Genomic DNA, 22,088 nt, shown 5'->3' on the forward strand with positions numbered 1-22,088 from the left:
TTATAAAAAAGAAAACTGCTGTCGTTGAAAATACTAAGTGATAAGACAACTAGAACAACAAAACGGGGCAATACTAAATTTTTTTTTGAAAAGTAGTTAAAATTGTTAGTTATCAATTGCAACTGTTACACAGCAACTTATACGCCTCATTAGAGAGCCATTGAGAATTGTCATGAATGATACTAAGAAACAGGACAACATAACGAACAACAAAAACAAGCAAAACAAAAAATCACTAAGGTGTTTTGCCTTAAAAATTAGCACAAAAACAGCAAAGCAAATCAAATCGCCGTAAGTAAAAAAATTGCTTTTAAAAACCTAAGATGTGTTCATGAACCAATTTCTCACTCCACTTTGAAGGTCATTTGAAAAATAAATCACATTTCAAAACGACTAGCTTTTCCTCTCCCTTTATTAATCAGACCTGATTAATATCACCGCTCCAGTTTGACCTCTCATTGACGTGAAAAAGTCGAAACAAAATTAAAACGGTCTGAAAAAAGACAGCGCACCACTACAATCAAAATCATGTGTATTGTTAAAAAGGAGAGCGCCTAAATAATAGCCGTTGAGAGCGGCTATTAAGAATTATATTTATATCTGGGTTTCTAACAAACACGGTTTCACAAATTATATTAACCCACTTTCGCCACTTTTTAAGATGATTTAAGATCGATTATAATCGTTCAAGATTGAGTAAATTTGTTTTTATTGAAAATCTCTAAATTAAATTCTTAAAGTTAAGAATTTTTTCCGCACGTAAAACCGTATTACCAAAATACGGTTCCGCAAGTAAAGAAAGAAGACTCGAAAACTCTATGTGAAAAATGTAATGTAACGTGAACTTCTATGAATGATGGGCAACAACTAGAGGCAGGGGAAAAGAACGTCAGAAAAATGACATGAAGACGCTCAAATTTAAAATGCTTGACCTCCGTTTAAATACTAATGTAACAAGGATGCTGATTTGCAGAAACCTGAACTTAAAGCCTGCTTGCTAAAATTTCTTTAAAACGTTACATTTAAAACCATTATTATCAGCGTAGGTTTTAGGATCTTAAGCATCAACTCTTGTGCGTTTCCCTCTCGTTTGTTTCCATCTTAAAGATTAAATTATCAAGCAATTTTGAGCCTTACTGTTTAGGCTGCAATAATTAAGCCAATTGCAAAATATTCCATATTCTTGCAAATTGCTGGTCAAAATAAATTTGTTCGGTTGACGTAGATCTCCGCAGTACCACCTTCAAACATTTCTTGATAATCTGCCAATAATTTTGACTGATTGAAGGTAATTCGTCACAGCAATCTCACAAAAGAGTCGTTTACAATCATTTTGGCATAATACTGAATTCTGGAGAACACCGAGACCCACTGAAAATTATATAGGTTAATCGACACTGAGTTTATAGATGAAGTGGCATGATTGCTTTTGCACTTTTAAAGTATGGGTAAATTATTTTTTACTCCACTACGTAAGGCACTACAGAATTCAATGCCGCACAAGTGCAACTCTTCTCTTGTGAGTAATAGTCTCGATCGAGTTGAACTCAGTCCGATTCAGAAGCAATTTAAGTCGACATGAGATAAGTATTTCACAACCTTTAGCTTGAAAAGTTGTAAAATTGAGGAACGCATTTATCATCTAAGAACTCCCAGGAATTTCAAAAAGCCAGCACGGAATTTTGTTTGAAGAGGATCCCACTTAGAGACGCTTTTCTGCACCATTGGTTCGACGAGTCCACCTGATAAAAACATGGTAGCCTAGGTATTTCTCTTTTTGGAAGTCTCTCATGGGTATACGATAGACGGTGAAAAGTAGAGATCATAGGAAGCAACCTTGCAGATAAGTAATCATTTTTCCAACAGTTTTCTCATTTCAACTGCAGTCCTGATTTGTGCAGTTTCTGTGAGAACAAATGATCAATATGCTAATTTTTCTCCGTCGAGATCATTGAAAAAATAAACGCTCAGTGGATTGAGCACAATAACGGGATGCAAAAAATCATTTAGATAAAAAATAAATTTATATAAAACAAACGCTGTTAACTTGTTTCTTAAAGAGGACAGAAAAAATTCGAAATTTATTCTGAATCAAAAGAAAATCGCGAATAACAACAAACTGTGCAAAGGTAGGGGGCAAATATAAAGTTTGCTCAAAATTGAATGAACAAATCATAATTGCCCCTATTATAAAGTTTCTAACTCTCTCATTACGTCTACAAGCAATGCAGGCAAAAAATTCCGGCAACATTTGCTAACCTGAAGGAAATTCTTCCTTTAACACTTTCCGGTTTCTGCCCCGACTCGTCAAAACAGTCAATAGGAGGTTTCCTGTTCACGACTGCAATTAGGAATCCTGCAGCTCCCCTGCACATTGCAATATCATTCAATCCTGCAAACACACATTCAATCACTTAGTGCAATACGCTGATCTTTAATTCTAAGAACAAATACGTAGTCACTGCAAGTGAACGAAATTTTTTAATTCATCCTATTATAATAAATTGACCTATTGTTAAAGTTATTGAAAGACAAATCTTAAAATTTTCCACCTTGTTTAAAACCTAGCTTCAACTCATATTACACATTCCCAATAAAGGACAGCCATATGTCAACTATAAGTTCAACAAAAGGACACAATTTTCAATATCAGAAAATTGGTAGAAGTATTTTTAAGTAATTTTTTTCAGCGATGACTATTGTCCTGTTGACTTCTAGGAATATCTGAAACTTAATCATCAATCATCTATAACCTCATCGTATTTGTCTTCAGCACAACGCGTATGTTTTATTTGAATTACTTTCTTGTTATCAAAATGCCAATTATCGGTTTTTGGAAAATATTTGATCAAAGTGAGCAAAGAGTGCTCAAGTGTAGGCTGCTACCTGGGAATGCATTTCCGATAGCCATGGCGCCCACAAGCACACTAAAGAATGACGTCATCATATCCTCAACAGTCAGCTCTCTATTAGCTATCAGTCGTGGTCCATACCAGAAGGCCAATGCGTACGAACCAAACATCACCACAAACACAGAGCCTGAAAGATTAGTTAAACAAATGATCACACTCAGTCCATTTTCATTTGAATGAAAGCATCAAAAGAATTTAAAAATACTCATGCAACTATGGCTGCCGGCTGGATCTACTACAATGAATCATATCCTTCATCTCCAACACAGACGAGATCCGCCGATCAATGACAAACGTGTTAAGCTTTTAGCCTTATCTCAGGATCTTAGTCTTTATTGTACACAACAACAGAGGTGAAAGAACGCCAACTTCTGTGAATAAAAACTCCAATAGCTTGTTACAAATACTGAGTTGTGGGAGCGACAGACTTCTAATTGAAGATGGATAGCGAGAAATTCGTTAAAATACAATGAAGCTAAAATTGAATCTCAAAATAGTTTCACTGTACTCATACCAATTGTTAATCTCTTATCGTAAACTTCTTATGGGTCTCCAGCACACTCCAGAGGTTTGATTTAAGAACATATTCTGAAGATTGCCGGAAAATAGCCGCCGTTGACGCGCTTGATGCACATCTGGATTAAAACAGAAAAAGAATGAAAAGGGAGAGATAATTTGACCGATTTTTTTTCAGTGTCAAAAAGTATTCTAGGTTTATCCCGTTTCTATTCCTGATTTCGATTTTTGATACTGACTCTTCATTTTGAATTGCTTTGCTGAGCAACTGCTGTCTAAACACACTTTTAGCAGAATGAGAGAAGAGCGAAACTATCCTAGAGCAGTCAAAAAGATTCCACGCAAAATGTTGAGCAAGCTGTGAACTAAGGCAGAGCGGAACAAATTGTATTCGACGAAGTAAGAAACCTAGCAGGACAAGTCCAGACGTGCAATTCAAAAAAATTTTATTGACTAAACAAAAAAGACCTAGAACAGAATATGAGTGTATTGGAAAAAACCTTTCCAAAAGAAGTCAGAAAAAACTGAAAATTAAGATCAAAACGCCACATGTGGACAAAACACCACAAATTGTTGTTCAAACACCGTTTTCTCACTCTACTTTAACATTTGAGTGAAAAAAATTCACTCCGTAAAACAACTCGTTTTTTCGCTCTACTTCCTTTTTCGGCGTAACCAAAATCACTATCTACTGAGGTACAATTCAAAGAATTTTCATTGACTAAACAAAAAACTAGACTTAGAATGGACCATGAGTGACTGGGAAAACTTTCTCAAAAATCTGATTAAAAAACTTAAAAAAACAGAAAATCAATGTCAAGATGCCGCATGTCAACAAAAAACCGCTAGCGAGAAATGGAAATTTAGTTCAAACAAAAACTAGGCCAAGAATGAACTATGAATGGATTGGAAAAACCCTTTAGAAAAAATCGAAAAAAAACAATAAAAATCCTGCACGTGTTAAGCTTTTAGCCTTGTCTCAGGATCTTAGTCTTTATTGTACACAACAACAGAGGTGAAAGAACGCCAACTTCTGTGCATAAAAACTCCAATAGCTTGTTACAAACACTGAGTTGTGGGAGCGACAGACTTCTGATTGAAGATGGATAGCGCGAAATTCGTTAAAATACAATGAAGCTAAAATTGAATCTCAAAATAGTTTCACTGTACTCATACCAATTGTTAATCTCTTATCGTAAACTTCTTATGGGTCTCCAGCACACTCCAGAGGTTTGATTTGAGAACATATTCTGAAGATTGCCGGAAAATAGCCGCCGTTGACGCGCTTGATGTACATCTGGATTAAAACAAAAAAAGAATGAAAAGGAAGAGATAATTTGACCGATTTTTTTTTCAGTGTCAAAAAGTATTCTAGGTTTATCCCGTTTCTATTCCTGATTTCGATTTTTGATACTGACTCTTCATTTTGAATTGCTTTGCTGAGCAACTGCCGTCTCAACACACTTTTAGCAGAATGAGAGAAGAGCGAAACTATCCTAGAGCAGTCAAAAAGATTCCACGCAAAATGTTGAGCAGGCTGTGAACTAAGGCAGAGCGGAAAAAATTGTATTCGACGAAGTAAAAAACATAGCAGGACAAGTCCAGACGTGCAATTCAAAAAAAATTTATTGACTAAACAAAAAAGACCTAGAACAGAATATGAGTGTATTGGAAAAAACCTTTCTAAAAGAAGTCAGAAAAAACTGAAAATTAAGATCAAAACGCCACATGTGGACAAAACACCACGAATTTTTGTTCAAACACCGTTTTCTCACTCTACTTTAACATTTGAGAGAAAAAAATTCACTCCGTAAAACAACTCGTTTTTTCGCTCTACTTCCTTTTTCGGCGTAACCAAAATCACTATCTACTGAGGTACAATTCAAAGAATTTTCATTGACTAAACAAAAAACTAGACTTAGAATGGACCATGAGTGACTGGGAAAACTTTCTCAAAAATCTGATTAAAAAAACTTAAAAAAACAGAAAATCAATGTCAAGATGCCGCATGTCAACAAAAAACCGCTAGCGAGAAATGGAAATTTAGTTCAAACAAAAACTGGGCCAAGAATGAACTATAAATGGTTTGGAAAAACCCTTTAGGAAAAATCGAAAAAAACATTAAAAATCCCGCACGTGTTAAGCTTTTAGCCTTGTCTCAGGATCTTAGTCTTTATTGTACACAACAACAGAGGTGAAAGAACGCCAACTTCTGTGCATAAAAACTCCAATAGCTTGTTACAAACACTGAGTTGTCGGAGCGACAGAATTCTAATTGAAGATGGATAGCGAGAAATTCGTTAAAATACAATGAAGCTAAAATTGAATCTCAAAATAGTTTCACTGTACTCATACCAATTGTTAATCTCTTATCGTAAACTTCTTATGGGTCTCCAGCACACTCCAGAGGTTTGATTTGAGAACATATTCTGAAGATTGCCGGAAAATAGCCGCCGTTGACGCGCTTGAAGCACATCTGGATTAAAACAGAAAAAGAATGAAAAGGGAGAGACAATTTGACCGATTTTTTTTTCAGTGTCAAAAAGTATTCTAGGTTTATCCCGTTTCTATTCCTGATTTCGATTTTTGATACTGACTCTTTATTTTGAATTGTTTTGCTGAGCAACTGCTGTCTAAACACACTTGTTACGCACTGATTTTTAAAGGTTGATTCTATGATGTTATTGAGGTAAATATTCGAAGTAAATAGTTAGAATAACTGTCATTTTACAAGGACTTATTTAGTGTTTCACAGTGCGATTTTTAGCAGATATATTTTGAATAAAATTAGCTAGTAATAGCCTTTTATTGAGCCGTTCAGATGCGTGATATATCCACTAGTTTGCCTTGTATTTAATAGCTTTTCTCAGAGTTATTTAGCTCTATAGAAGCCTGTTGTAACTTAGCGTTTTATAAAGATTTTCCAGTTCAATCTTTAATTATTTTAGCAATAATTATTTAATAACTTTAGCAAGAAATTTCTCAAGTTCTATCAAGTTTTATAAGATGTTAGGCAACTGATTGTCAGGCTGGTTCTCCGGTGTTCTGGTGATAGTGGGTTCCGCAGGGTTGTGCCTCGAGTTGTATTGGTCCTTCGCAAATATTTACTGATCTACAAGTTGGGCAATTTCAGGCTTTTGTACGTCTCTTGATGTTTGTTAAGTACATATTCAAATTCCGTATTAGCACCTACTTTATCAGAATAATTACTTCACCAAGTACATAATCTCTCATAAAGTTATTTACTGATTATGTGAGTTAATCATCAAGAAACTCAAAAAAGTAAATATTGAGGCTTTTAGGCACTTAATATGTTTATCAGTAAACTGTCAATCTGCGGTTATTTTTCGTAAACATAAAAAAATTAGAGGTTACAGGCCTAGATGGAAATACTAACTATATATGGCCTTGAAACTAACTGAATATTAATTAATATAAAGCACTTAATTATGGATATTTTAAGGAATATCGTCACGTAACTATGAGGGACGAAATAGGGGCGTGACAACACTTTTAGCAGAATGAGAGAAGAGCGAAACTATCCTAGAGCAGTCAAAAAGATCTCACGCAAAATGTTGAGCAAGCTGTGAACTAAGGTAGAGCGGAAAAAATTGTATTCGACAAAGTAAAAAACATAGCAGGACAAGTCCTGACGTGCAATTCAAAAAAATATTATTGACTAAACAAAAAAGACCTAGAACGGAATATGAGTGTATTGGAAAAAAACCTTTCCAAATGAAGTCAGAAAAAAACTGAAAATTAAGATCAAAACGCCACATGTGGACAAAACACCACGAATTTTTGTTCAAACACCGTTTTCTCACTCTACTTTAACATTAGAGTGAAAAAAAATTCACTCCGCAAAACAACTCGTTTTTTCGCTCTACTTCCTTTTTCGGCGTAATCAAAATCACTACTGTAATTTGACTTCAAATATCAAGAAATGACTTCAAATATCAAGAAAACGTGTGAAGATCTTAAAAAACATAGCAGGACAGGTCTTGACGTACAATTCAAAGAATTTTCATTGTCTAAACAAAAAACTAGACTTAGAATGGACCATGAGTGACTGGGAAAGATATTTCTCTTTCTCGAAAATTTGATTAAAAAAACTTTAAAAAAACAGTGAATCAATGTCAAGATGCCGCATGTCAACAAAAAACCGCTAGCGAGAAATGGAAATTTAGTTCAAACAAAAACTAGGCCAAGAATGAACTACGAATGGATTGAAAAAACCATTTAGAAAAAATCGAAAAAAAAATCCCGCACGTGTTAAGCTTTTCGCCTTATCTCAGGATCTTAGTCTTTACTGTAAACAACAACAGAGCTGAAAGAACGCCAACTTCTGTGAATAAAAACTCCAATAGCTTGTTACAAACACTGAGTTGTGGGAGCGACAGACTTCTAAATGAAGATGGATAGCGCGAAATTCGTTAAAAAACAATGAAGCTAAAATTGAATCTCAAAATTGAATCTCAAACTGTACTCATACCAATTGTTAATCTCTTATCGTAAACTTCTTATGGGTCTCCAGCAATTCTGAAGATTGCCGGAAAATAGCCGCCGTTGACGCACTTGATGCACATCTGGATTTAAACAGAAAAAGAATGAAAAGGGAGAGACAATTTGACCGATTTTTTTTTCAGTGTCAAAGTGTTGTAGGTTTATCCCGTTTCTATTCTTGATTTCGATTTTTGATACAGACTCTTCATTTTGAATTGCTTTGCTGAGCAACTGCTGTCTAAACACACTTAGCAGAATGAGAGGAGCGAAAATATCCTAGAGCAGTCAAAAAGATTTCACGCAAAATGTTGAGCAAGCTGTGAACTAAGGTAGAGCGGAAAAAGTTGTATTCGACGAAGTAAAAAACATAGCAGGACAAGTCCTGACGTACAATTCAAAAAAATTTTATTGACTAAACAAAAAAGACCTAGAAAGGAATATGAGAAACCTTTCCAAAAGTCAGAAAAAAACTGAAAATTAAGATCAAAACGCCACATGTGGACAAAACACCACGAATTTTTGTTCAAACACCGTTTTCTCACTCTATTTTAACATTAGAGTGAAAAAAATTCACTCCGCAAAACAACTCGTTTTTTCGCTCTACTTCCTTTTTCGGCGTAACCAATATCACTACTGTAATTTGACTTCAAAAATCAAGAAAACGTGTGAAGATCTTAAAAAAACATAGCAGGACAGGTCCTGACGTACAATTCAAAAAAATTTCATTGACTAAACAAAAAACTAGACTTAAAATGGACCATGAGCGACTGGGAAAACTATTTCTCAAAAATCTGATAGAAAACTTTAAAAAACAGAAAATCAATGTCAAGATGCCGCATGTCATGTCAACAAAAAATCGCTAGCAAGAAATGGAAATTTAGTTCAAACAAAAACTAGGCCAAGAATGAACTATGAATGGATTGGAAAAACCATTTAGAAAAAATCGAAAAAAAACAAAAAAAATCCCGCATGTCATGTGAAAAAAACCACTAGCGAGAAAACAAATTTTTGTTCAAACAAATTTTTGTTCAAACAAATTTTTGTTCAAACGATCATCTCATTCTACCCTAAACTTCGAGTAAAAAAAATCACAACGCAAAACCACTCGCTTTTTCGCTCCACTTCCTGTTTCGGCGTGAACAAAACCACTAATCCAATTTGACTGCAAAGACCATGAAAATGTGTGAACAGATCTTTAAAAAAAAGACAGCGCCCCAATACAATTCAAATTCTTTAAATTGTAAAAAAGTAGAGCGCCTAAATAATAGCCGTTGAGAGGCTGACGGCGGCTGTTAAACACAACAAACTTTTAGAGTTGTTTATCAACCCTAAGATTAAGCAAGACAACATCAATAATGCTACGCTCAGCCGACAGCTTTGCTGCTGTGATCAGAGTAGTAAAAACGCATTAACATTGACACTAAATTGTAATTTTGAGAGACAGTTATACCTTTGAACAATCCTCAAGTTACTTTTAAAAAAAAGAAAATTCTAAAGCAGCCTCCAGATATCTGCTATAGATTTTTACTGACATCTAGAAAAACTGAGTCAAATATTGATCGGAAGAACATGCTCATGAATTTCAATATTGGGAAAAAAATTACATCATTGATCGCAAGACTCTTTTATTATATCTCTTTCACTATAGCCGACTTTTGTCTAATTTCACGCATTTCCTTCCACAAACTACACACAGAATGTTTTAGCATATTTACCACATTATAGGTTTTAGCATAAGACCTACTAGCAAAACTGCATTAACATTTATTTAACTTACCGAGTGAAATTCCAAAAAGAACAGCCTTCCGGATGCCAGTTCTCTTGGTGATCTTGAGCTGCTCCACATATCTGGCTAGATGGTATGGCTGTCTACAGAAAGCTGCCACTGTACGCATGGAGGAGATGGCCTCTTGAGCAATACCTGGTGAAGAAGACGTCTAACTGTTGCAAATGGAGTTAAATTCAAATAAGACCTTAAGTAAGTATTAGAATAAATTAGGCATGATCAATTTTAGCGCTATCGACTTGGTGACGTAATAGAAGCACAAACATTTTGATATTTTAGGGTTTGAATTGAGTGAACAATTTGGCTAACTTGCGGGAGAATTGTGTAATTCGAGCTCTTTTACCAGAAGAATTAGTCAATTGGCAGCTGAACATTCTATGCGTGTTGCAAAGTGTTATGAAGTGTTGATTGATTGTGGCCAGTATACCTGATGCCTTAGCGTAGTGCTTCTGTTCTTGTGATTGAAGTCCACTGACAAAGTAGCCAGTAGCTCCCCCCGCCAGAGCCATGAGAGGCAACAGACTGCAGATCACAGCTGCCATCTTCCAACTGTAGTAGAACCCTATACAAGGACAATATAAACACCCTATAATATGCAAGCACATTAATCTTCAAAAAAGGCTGCTTTTCTATCCGTTAATAGAGCAAAATATACAACCGTTCATCATTGGTATACATTTGCTCAATTCTCTATTAGCACGTCCATCAAGTAATCGAAATAAAAATGGGAACTCGGATTTTAAAGGGATGCGATGGAACACTTACTCACTAAGCCTTTGCAAAAATTCGCCCTCCCAGAAAATATTTTGGTTTGACCAAATTTTTAAAATATTCAGTCATCTAGACTCCTCTCTTATATAGGAAAAAACTTGCAGAATAAGAAGTTTCCCACTCGGTTGTCATTAAAATTTGAGTTCCAGAAAAGTCCACAATTCTTGTGATTCCTTTCACTTCGTTTCTGTACTACTTGCGAAAGCGCTACGGAAGAATAGTAAATCTACAATTTATTGTGTCTCATAAAATCTTGATTTATCGCCCAAAGAGGAGCAGTAAACAATTTCGCAAAAAAAATTATCAAGAAGAGTAAATTTTAAAAACCGCAATTTAATTTTGCATCTATTTTCTTCGAGAACGGTGATAATCAATCTTGGAATAGTAAGTATTGCGATTTGCGTAGCTACGTAGACAGAGTAAAAAATGTCGTTTGCTTTGAGAAATGTTGTGGCAACAACTTAAATAAAATATTAGTTGCGCAATACTTTTAATTTAAACAACTGTGATAATTGTAACCACATCACATGGATGATCAGCGCCTCAGGTATACTATATCCACATTTCTGACTTCATCTTTCATTCAATCTAAAAGATTATTGCTAGCTCACAACTGCTAGCGTACGTTATTACGAAAATTGGCACAGAAGCCGTCGGCTTTTGACACATTTGAAGAAAAATAACAGGTAAGCGACTGATGGCAAAATCTGAAAAGGTTAAAAGATGAGCCACTGTAAAAACAACCATTTTGTTTCTATTAAGCTACTCCATGGCTATGCCAAAAAAATGTCTTCCTGTACTTAGAATTTGTTTTACGAATCTTAAATTCCATTTTGAAAATTAGATTAACTTTTAAACTTTTACGGCACAAATTCATTCGCGGTGGTCAGTGGGCTCTCCATGTTCCACATTACCTGTCCTGTGTTCAAAAAGGCGACAGATATACATTTTTCATTACTATTCTTCACAGACATACATTTTCCACTACTATTCACGGATTAACCTAACCCATTTCTAAAATTTTGAGCATGCAAATAGCCTAATTGGATTCACTTATGCCTCATAAGCAACTAATGAGACTAAGCGATTTGTGTACAGAAACAATATCAGATACGGGCAAAAACTTAAGAAAAAATTACTAATTGTTATTAAGACAAAGACCATTAAACCAAAAAAAACATTAGCTGCTGGTTCAGTGATTCAAGCAACTTCAAATAGACCTCATTAAATACATGTGTTTAACAGCATTCAAAAGACAAAAACTGAAACTAGAAATCGAATTGCCGCACATGAAAGGTAGTTTGAATAATGTTTCTAACCTAATAGCCATTTCGCCTTTTAGTACTAAAAATACTACTCTAATTTGACTCCTCAGTGACATTAAAACGTCAAAATTAAACAGATCTTTGAAAATAACAACAAGCCACTACAATCAAAAGCCTTGCTAACTAAATAGTAGCCACTGAGAGGCTGACGGGAACTATTAATGATCACTGCTAAACTTTCGTTCATTTCGGTGTAAATTACAATATTTTTGTTATTAGATACGATGTGGAAATCACTTACTTATAGCGCTGAAAACAGGACAAAGTCAAGTGAATTTTATCGAGAGATCTGATATGGGCAAACAAGTGAACAAACTAAATTTTCTTTTGGGGTAAACTTGCAAAAAGTGTCCTTGAAAATGTAAATCGTCATTGGCCGGGAAAATGTAAAACGACAGAGAAAACAGGCAACATTTACAACAGTTTTGTTTCTTATCCACTAACGTATGATAAGGCCAAAAAATGAACAAAATAGAACAATTTTTTAAACCAAAAAACGCCATAATGTCACCAACAAGCAATTAGCTTCACTTCGTTTCGTAATTACCCCAAACTACCTATCCCTCCCCAAATCCAACTATCTACCCCTCCCCCCGGCCACCTATACCGTTCTCTCCGCCTACTTACCAATATTTCTCAATAACATAGCCGGCAGATTGCCGGAGTAGCTGCAAAAGAATAGACCTGCATGCCATATAATAGAGATAGAAACAGATACAGATCTAAAATGAAAAACAAATCGACGCCGCACAAAAAAACTAGATAAAAAACATACAGCGATAAATTAATAAAGCTTGTTAAAATTCATTCCGCAGAAGCCTCTTATTAGGGCTCTTTACTGCACAAATGAGTTCCTTTGACCTTAAACAAATCCAAACAAAAACTTAAGTTTTAAAGTGCAAAAGTCATTTTATTGAGTGAGTAGGTCACGTATGATCAAAATCTAATCACGCAAATAACCTAGAAACTTTTGCTAAAGCGAGTGAGAAATGACGTCACGCGCGAAAATGCGGTTAGTGAGAGGAAGAAGTCATTCAGAAAATTTGACTTTCTCAGCTTTGCTGTGTGAACAAATGTAAAACGAAAAAAGAGCGTCAGACAACGAAACAAAAAACATAGCAGGACAAGTCCTGACGTACAATTCAAAGAATTTTCATTGACTAAACAGAAAAACTAGACCTAGAATGGACTATGAAAGAATTGAGAAAACCATTTTTAAAAAAATCAGAACAAAAAAATAAGAAATAAACAAAATCAATGTCAAAATGCCGCATGTGAACAAAAAACCACTAGCGAGAAATGAAAACTTAATTCAAACAAAAAACTAGGCCTAGAATGAGCTGTGAATTGATTGGGAAAACCATTTAGAAAAAAATCCTATCCAAAAAATTGAAAAAACAGTAAAAATCAGAGTGAAATTGCCGCATGTGAACAAAAAACCACTACTGAGAAACCGAATTTTTGTTCAAACACCGTCTTCTCACTCTACTTTAAAATTAGAATGAAAAAATTCACGCTGCAAAACCACTCGCTTTTTCGCTCCATTTCCTGTTTCGGCGTGACCAAAATCACTACTCCAGTTTGACTTCAAAAATCATGAAAATGTGTGAACAGATCTTTAAAAAAAAGACAGCGCCCCAATACAATTCAAATTCTTTGAATTGTAAAAACCAAGAGCACCGCAATATAGCTTCTCTCAGCTTACAGCTTGGCAGCTATAAAAAAGATTTCTGACATATATTGCTTTTTTATTTCTTTTTTCATTTTCAAGAAATAGTTAGGGTTAGATGAGTTTTTAATGCATGACTCTTCGATTAGTTTCCGGAATTCTACCGGCAATGTTTTTTTTAGCTAGAGGAAGTTTGTTCGTAACTTGAATTTTGAATTCCTTCGAATCGAACATCTACCTCTGTTTTTGATCGTTTTCGAACAAATAAACAATTGCTCAGTTTGCGATGTATAGTTTTTAGGAACTGATGGTAACACTCAAGGTGAACAAGTCATTTTGAGATTTCTAGATCCTATATGAGTCACCCCTAATTATCTAAACCACAGACCCCCATCTAACTTCCTCGTCCCCTCAACTACCTATCTGCACCCCGAACCCCCCAGCTACACCCTCCCTATCCCCACCTATACCCTCATCAACCCCCCAACTACCTCTCACCTATTTACCCCCCCCCCCTTAACGCTCCCTCCACCTACCCCTACCTCCCCCCAGAAAAACTACTCCCTCCCACCTACCTTCCTGCCTACCCATATCCATAAACTAAAAGCTGTTCCCTCACTTCTTAAAATCAAGTCTCCAGATTCATTAAACCATTTATTTCTTCGTTATTTCTTATCTTTGATATTTCTTAGATAAGATTGGGATAGAAATTCAATTGCACTACTATTGGAGTCGTTTCCTGTATTCTACTGGCTATGTTTTTTAAGCTAGAGCAAGTCTAATCATAACTTGAATTTTGACTTCTTTCGTTTCGAATATTAAACTGCTTTTGATTGTTGTTCTGTTTTTTCGCACATTGCACTTTAACAGTTGCTTAGTTTGTAATCTATTGGAAATATTCCAGTTGAACAGGTCATTTTGAGATTTTTTGATCCTATTCAAGTCACCCCTATTTATCTAAAAATCTAAAATACAGACCCCCCAACCTACCCCCACCCCTCCGCAACGTGCCCACACAACTGAACTACAAAAAAGTCTGATTTCGGTAAGTTAAGGTTAAAGATTATAATGCATGACGCTTCAAGTCGTTTCCGTTATTCTAACGGCTATGCTTCTTTTTAGCTGACGCAAGTTTGTTCATGAATTGTACTTTTGACTTTGCTTGCGAACATTGACTTCTGCTTTAGAACGTTGATTTCTGTTTTCGAACATTGAACTTCAAAAGCAGCTTAGTTCGTAATGAATTGTAATTAAGGTAATACTAAAGGCAAAAAGGTCATTTCGAGAATTTTTGATCCCATATAAGTCCATCTAAACTATCCCCTCCCCCACACCTTGCACCCCAAACACACACACACACACACACACACACAAACACACACACACACACACACACACACACACACACACACACGGAGAGAGAGAGAGAGACACTTACCACCGCCCCTACCTCCCTACCTACTCAAATTTCTCACTAAGAATTGATTTTTTACACTGTCTATTGCTTTTTTATTTCTTTTTTCATATTTCTGAAATAGGTAGGATTAGATAAGAGTTTTTATTGCACGACTCTTCCAGTCGTTTCCGGTATTCTACCGCCTATGCTTTTTCGTCGTTTATAACTCCCCGCCCAATGACCTGTAAGACCGTTTTCATACTTCTCAAAATCCTATGGACGGGGACCAAGATTATTTCTCAAAAGAAAGATATTTTCTCTCAAAACACAGGACATTTTACTATTTTTGCAAGTTTACCCTGGCTTTTGGCCTTATAAGGATCACCTGAAGTAATTCAATAAGTTTAGAAAAGCAAATAGGCACAGAAAAGTTTTGAAATGCCAACCAATGGATATTCCGGCGATGAATGAAGACAAGTTCTGGACAGCTAGTGAGATTTTGTCACTCACTCCCAGCCTCACTTTCTCCAAATCCTCCACAAGTCTATTCTGCAGTTGGCCACTCTGCTGCTGGTCGTACCACGCCGTGTTCTGCCTAGAGATTTCAATACAATTAATATTACGTTCATCGCGTACAGAATTGTAACTCAAAAAATGTTTAATTTTAGTTATTCCTATGCATACATATTCTCTAATCTCAAGTTAGAAGCCGGATACATTATCAGAAATTTTTAATAATGAGAATATTAAAAAGCAAAACAATGTCAAGTGCGGCAAAAGCAGCGTCGAGATATACTTGACTTCTTAGAAATCGATTTGGCGGTAAAATGATGATCAAAATACAAAAAGGCCGGGAAGTTCGGGTACTATAAAGCCTCTATTTCGTTTCTATCTCACTACTCTAGTCTGTACACAAAATTTGACAGCATTTTGAGTTAAAGTCCTTATTAATCACTTTTTTGCAAACAAGAAGACCAACAGCATGAAAGCGTTATGTAGCATAGCGTACTCAGTTTGAGATCAAAAAAGTATTTAAGATAAATTAAAACTATTAATCTAACCTGAGAAACGCTTGGTAAGCTTTCTGCTTCAGTCTATGGACCAAATTCTGACCAGCAATTGTGACCAGTGTGATCTGTATATACCCACAAACGAGAGACACGGTTCCCAAAATCGACAGTTTAACGCAATTGTCAATCATCTCATTCTCAAACTCATGTAGTTTATGAAGCGCATCGATCGGGTTGAGATCGGAGAGGTTCAATGCCAGTTGTCCCGTAATGTCACCAAAGAAGACTGTCGAAAGTGGCATCAATACACCTGACAACAGGCAAAAACACGCAAATAAGCTAAAAACAAGTTAGAAATATGTTTACAAAGAAACAAGTTAGAAAAAGTTTTCGACGCTTCATTATTATTAGCATCATCATGGGGACTATCAGAACAACTTCTATTAATATGCCCGGAATGCCTTCACTCTATTGGATGATGCTTCCTTATTCAAAGGTAATGATCAATCAATTTTGGAACAGACATTTTATACATTTCAACAAAACTATGACGAGAACAGATTCTTGATTTTTTTAGCATAAAAATGCCAATCTGCATTTGAAATTTGATCGTCGTACGAACAAGGATCTCAGATTATCCTTAAAAACAACAAGTTGCTCAATACTTGTGGTAATACTTTAGCACTGGCAGTATCAATATTTCCCTGAGATGAGAAAAAAACAGATAAAAGGTACCCTTAAAATACCAACAAAGTTATTCTGTTGATATTAAGTTAAAACTCTTTACACTGTATTGGATAAAATGGCAAATTACCACAAACTATAGAACATTTGGAGTGTTTTTTGTCCCAAAGCCCTTTCAAAATGTGTGAGTATATAGAACAGGTTGGCTTTCTTTCAATCCAACTTTCACTTTTTGTTTTAGGAATCGTAGGCAAAACAAAAAGCATCATTATAAGGAAACGTAATATTTTTCTGCCACTCTGAAGAAGGAAAAAAGAAAACAGAGCGATGCGGCAGAAAAGTTCAAATGATAGCAAAGTATTTTTTGTGTCTGCCTTATTATTTTGAGAATAGGAAACTCTGATTTCAGCTGTAGAATCTTGCTAATGGTAATTAATCACCGGCGTTTTCATTTGGCTGTACTTCTTATCTTGCATTACGGCCAACTCTGATAATGACTTTCTTTACAAAAATGCTCCGATCTATAATTGACCAACAAACAGAGAAACAAACAATGTGCAACTCGCGATAATAAACAGATGAAAACAAGCGTCGGAGAAAAACTGTCAAAACTTAAAGTTTCCTTCAAATCTTCTGTTAATACAAAAAGTCTGGAATTCCAAAAAGGACAACGAATTAATGTTCCCACGGTTTTTGAACAAATCTGAGATTTATATGCCAGCTCCATTTTTTTTGTTCAAACAATTTTAAACTTTTTGAGGGCATTCCAGAACAACATATGAGGTATCATATTAATAAAACTGTCTGGGTGTAGAATTTGTCCCTACAAAGGGCACTATTAAGAAATCTTAATTTTGCAAGGAAAGTTTGACACATAAATCTTCAGGCGAATTTAAATTTCGGCGAATTCGGGCAATTTCAGCCTATGTCCTTCCTTGACCATTTTTGTCATTTTTTGGTGCTTTGAACATAATAGATAAAAAAAAATTTCAGACTTGTCGACCCTTTTGTATCTTCTCATCAGCATTGAGAAACACAGTAAAATATTCCAGAAAAGATTCAAATGAAAAGAACAGATATGCGCAACAACTTTGAGCAAAAATTGCCGCTTTCAGGCATTTCCTACTTTCCTAGACTAAATTGGTTGAGCACAAACAAGTATTTGATTCCATGTAAACAAGCACCTACTCACAGACCCTTGAGGTTCTCGATAATACACATTTTTTTTTGAAAAAAATTCCACCGAAAGCCGTTTTTGCCGTTTATATATTAGAAAACCTCAATCACCACTGATCAATCTCAACGTGAGACTAGATTGTTAAGGTTCTCATAATGTTGACGATATTGCGTCGGAACAACTTTTTCTACATTCTGCCTCGTTTCTCAACAGAAGCAAACAAACACGCGCTTTTTCTTAAAAGTTGCATTCTAATTTTTGATCACACCATGGTCACTTATTCTGAATGCTTAATTTTGATGGGCCCACATTTGCGAATTATTTCTGAGAACAAATTCAAGAGAAGCTTAAAACAATTGAACCTGCAATTAAATTTTTTTTGCTTCGGCCATCTGGCTATAATTTTTTACAACAAAACTGCAAGATAAAACCAAAACAGGAAAACAGTTCCCATTTTTAGGGCTGCACTATAAGCAAGATGCTTCAATTTTGGTGACATCGTCTTTTTTATTTATAATAACTCATTAGGCCGCATTGTTTTTTAAAATATTTTATGTCTCTAGTCACTGCTTTTCAAAAAGCTTATAAAAACGTCTAATTTTATTGTACATATTTGTAATTTTTAATAGTATATAGAAATTTGATAGCCTTACCAGACAGTCAAAAATAGATTTTTTCTAAATTTTGCTCTTTGGACCAGAGCACTGCCATAGTTGTCCGCAGTTTATTTTTGACAGGGAACACCACAATGGATTCTTTTCGCATGATACATAGAGTATCTTCTTCTTGAAAAACAATTCTGCTCCTGCTGAAAAAATTCCTCAATTGCTATTGCGTCTGATATTCTACCAATTGCAGTATTAAGTATTGATAGTATAATGTTAATTGTTTAAAGTATGAAAAGATATACGTACTTCAATCCGTGCTGATTTACATCTTGGTTATTTATGAAATGAGTGAATACAACAAGAAGCTAACACGTGCTATCCCCAACTTTTCATGTTGTTATATGTGATCTATTGACCCTTGATCTTTTGAAGAAAATTATCATAGTAAATAGCTAGTAAAGATCGGATGTCATGAAATAAACAGGGGCTAAATTTTGTGCTAATTGCCACAGTTGTCAACTTTAATTCTAATTCAAATATTCGATTACAGGATTTCTCTGCGTTCCCATTTGCCGACAGGTTATGGGCCCAGAGTTTTTCGAAGTTAAGTAATCAACCCCCTTTGTAAATAAAAAAGATTGTTGCTGCGCCTCTTTGCTACATCAGAGGGTCGCGGAATTCACTGGGGGAGGAAGACAGAGAGAACAAGGAGAGACAAGCCTTGTAGTCAAGAAGTGGCCAAGTGAAGGAGCAATAAGAGCAATTCGTGAGAAGCTTGTGTAGCTCATTGGGGGACTTCATCTGCGGGGTCAAGAGCTCGTGTACCTGGTTTGTGGACCTCAATCTTGGAGCAAAGTTAGTGCAGCTAAGCAGTGGATTCTGCTTGGAGCTGTTGTGGGAATCAGTAAGGAGCGCAGCGATTCAATTGTGTAACAGAGCGGTCGGTTTGACCAGGATTGCTTAGTATAGCTGAGAACAGCTCAGCTTAAAAAACTGTTTCACTTCCGATTATCTGTGTGCTGTGCTTCTGCAAGATACAAGTTTGGTCGAAGGACGCATAAGTTGGTAGTAAAACATTTCTTAAATAGGACTAGGATTAGGGTTTGAGGACATTATCCTCGGAAGGTGCTGGTATCCTAATCGTGCTTTATCGCGGCAGAAAAACCCTGGCTCAATGTCAATGTCCTGCTTTCGATTTTGTCAAGTAATCTACAGAATTCGAACAGAACACCAACTTCTAGATTAATTTAGTCGACCAAACTCTTTTTGCTTAGTGTTTTTTTGTTTCTCTAACAAGTGCTACCATAATACAACAAGTGCTAACCTGGTCCTATAAAGCAATTTTTTGACACACAAACATAACGACTCACCCGTTCGTCGTCATATAACAAGGCCACCAACAGTCAACAGATTCAAAAACGTTGTAGAAAGGAAAAGAGTTTTGATTTAAGTCCGAACAAGTTTTTTTCACAACCCAGCCCTTTTTACGAAAGAATATTTACCGAGAGCAGTACTAGCCTAGAAAAAAGGAAAGAGATGTTGGGGCAGCATAAGTCTTTGGTTCAGTAGGGGACAATTAAAATTAAGAGATAGTTAGAGACGAACGAAAATTAAATGAAAAAAGCAGGCATAACAATGAGCTCAAAAGCAGAAAGATTGGTATTCAGCGGAAGTGATGAATGATTTCGTGTATTTTAATGAACAGTTTGAGGCTCGTATGCACTCTATTAAACTTGGCAAAGTTCTTAGTGCAGAAGTTACCTATCTAGACTTGCTGCAAGCAGTTAGAAATAGCTCTTCGGAGGAGCATCGCAGGCAAGCTATAGAAAAAGGTCGGGAAGAATTAGAAAGAAGACTTTGTGGTACGAGTTCGTTCAGGCTTTTGACAAAACATCAGTTCTTTTTCTCAGACCACATAAGGGTGATGGCACAAGAGCTTGGGATGTACTGTGTAAACGCTTCCAAAGTTTCGAGAGACCTCAGCTACATAAATTGACAGCACAATTAACGAGCCTAAGGAAGACTTCAAGTGAGAGTATAGTAGATTATCTCACCAGGGCAGATGATATGCAATACAAATTAACACTAGTGAATGAAGGAATCAATGAAAGTGTTTGTCTCAATAATTCTGAAGGGTTTCCGAAGGAATATGAAAAATTATGCAACACTCGTGAAGTACAGCAAAAAACGAGGAAATTAAACGAGACCTGATAAACTTTGATAATGAAAATGTAAAAAACAAAAACAGAGAGCTTATTCATTAATAAGGAACGAAAATGTTTCAACTGCTAGAAAATGGGACATATCGCAAAAGAATGTAGGCTTAAGATAACAATTCATGCACAGACCAAAGCTTCCCCAATGAAATGTTGTAATTGTGGTGAGCACGGACATATATCTAAATTTTGTAGAAAGCAACAAAAACCTGAGAAAAAATTCGTAAGTCAAAGCAAGAGAACCAATCGGAGAGGCTGGCAACATTTAGTTGAGGAGCAGAATTTAGAAGAAAAAAAGTTCTTTTCCTTTTTTCAAACATTGGAGAACAACCTTGAAAATGAGCTAGTTTTGGACTGAGGCGTTACCAGTCATATGACTAAAGACGAAAGTTTATTCATAGATATAGACAAGGAGTATTCTGGTACAATCACTAAGGCAAACATCAGTACAAGCTAAATTAGTGGAAAAGGAACAGTTGAAATCAGAGTTTTGGATTCATGTTTTGGTTCAGAGCGAAAAAAAAATTAAGTAATGCGTTTCTTCTTCCCAACAATACAAGGAATCTGGCATCTGTGTCAAAACTTAGAGCAACAGGCAATGAGGCCATCTTTGGTAGGACTTTAGAAATACGAACTAAGAAGGGAACAATTTTCCCTTTTGAGGAAAGAGATAGTTTGTTTGTCGGGAACAACATTGACTACGAAGAAACCTCAGAGCAGTGCAACTTAGCAAATGGAGATCCCCTTAGTTTGTGGCATAAACGCTTGGGTCATAATATTTTTGAAGTCATTTATAAACTAAAAGATCACGCAGTAGGAGTAAAACTAAGCGAGCACGACTTGACCAACTATGAGACATGCCAGCTAAATAAATCAAAGAAACGTCCAGTACCAGAAACCTCAGGAATAAGGGCAAGTGAAGTCCTAAAAATTGTCCATACTGAAATTTCAGGGCCAATCCAACCGGAAGCGGTTGATGGCCACAGATATGCAATAGGGTTCGTGGATAGTTTTAGCAGATATCAAAAACTTTATTTTTTGAGGTCAAGGGATGAGGCCATTGAAAAAGTTGGTTTTTTGCAGATATAGGACAAGCAGGAACCTTAGTTTATGATGGGGCAGGGGAATAGGTCTCAAATGATATAAAGCAATTATGTAGACGAGAAGGTGTTCGACTGGAATTCTCGGCACCGTATACACCACAAGAAAACGGAAAAGTTGAGAGGAATTTGGGGATAATCACCCCAATGGGAGAGGAATTTGGGGATAATTACCCCAATGGCTAGATATCTTTTAGAGCAGTCAGGTTTAGATAAAGTGTATTCGCCATATGCACTTAATATGGCAAGTGAGATTAAAACCTTTTGTTTCCATTCCGGTATTCAGAAGACACCTTTTGAGGCAATGTACAAGAAGAAACCTAACTTAGAATCTATCCAAGTGTTTGGTTGTTCAGCTTTCGTTCATGTTGAAATAAATTTTCGAGGTAAGATTGATAGAACCTCTCAAATAGGA

At 35.8% G+C, this 22,088-nt stretch overlaps 1 protein-coding gene across 2 annotated transcripts in view; it reads right to left on the reverse strand.

The window, feature by feature from the left end:
• LOC142344665 (ATP-dependent translocase ABCB1-like) overlaps positions 1-22,088 on the reverse strand; it is a 114,294-nt gene that overhangs the window by 86,412 nt on the left and 5,794 nt on the right. For both annotated transcript variants that reach the window (XM_075396501.1, XM_075396500.1), the window contains exons 2-7: positions 15,940-16,198; positions 15,325-15,473; positions 10,145-10,279; positions 9,709-9,852; positions 2,887-3,039; positions 2,260-2,392 (exon numbers count right to left, since the gene is read on the reverse strand). In XM_075396501.1, the coding sequence (XP_075252616.1) occupies positions 2,260-2,392; positions 2,887-3,039; positions 9,709-9,852; positions 10,145-10,279; positions 15,325-15,473; positions 15,940-16,198 (973 nt within the window). The remainder of the gene's footprint in view (positions 1-2,259; positions 2,393-2,886; positions 3,040-9,708; positions 9,853-10,144; positions 10,280-15,324; positions 15,474-15,939; positions 16,199-22,088) is intronic.

This window comes from Convolutriloba macropyga, chromosome 8 (assembly GCF_964194025.1).
Source record: "Convolutriloba macropyga chromosome 8, txConMacr16.3, whole genome shotgun sequence".
NCBI lineage: Eukaryota > Metazoa > Xenacoelomorpha > Acoela > Convolutidae > Convolutriloba > Convolutriloba macropyga.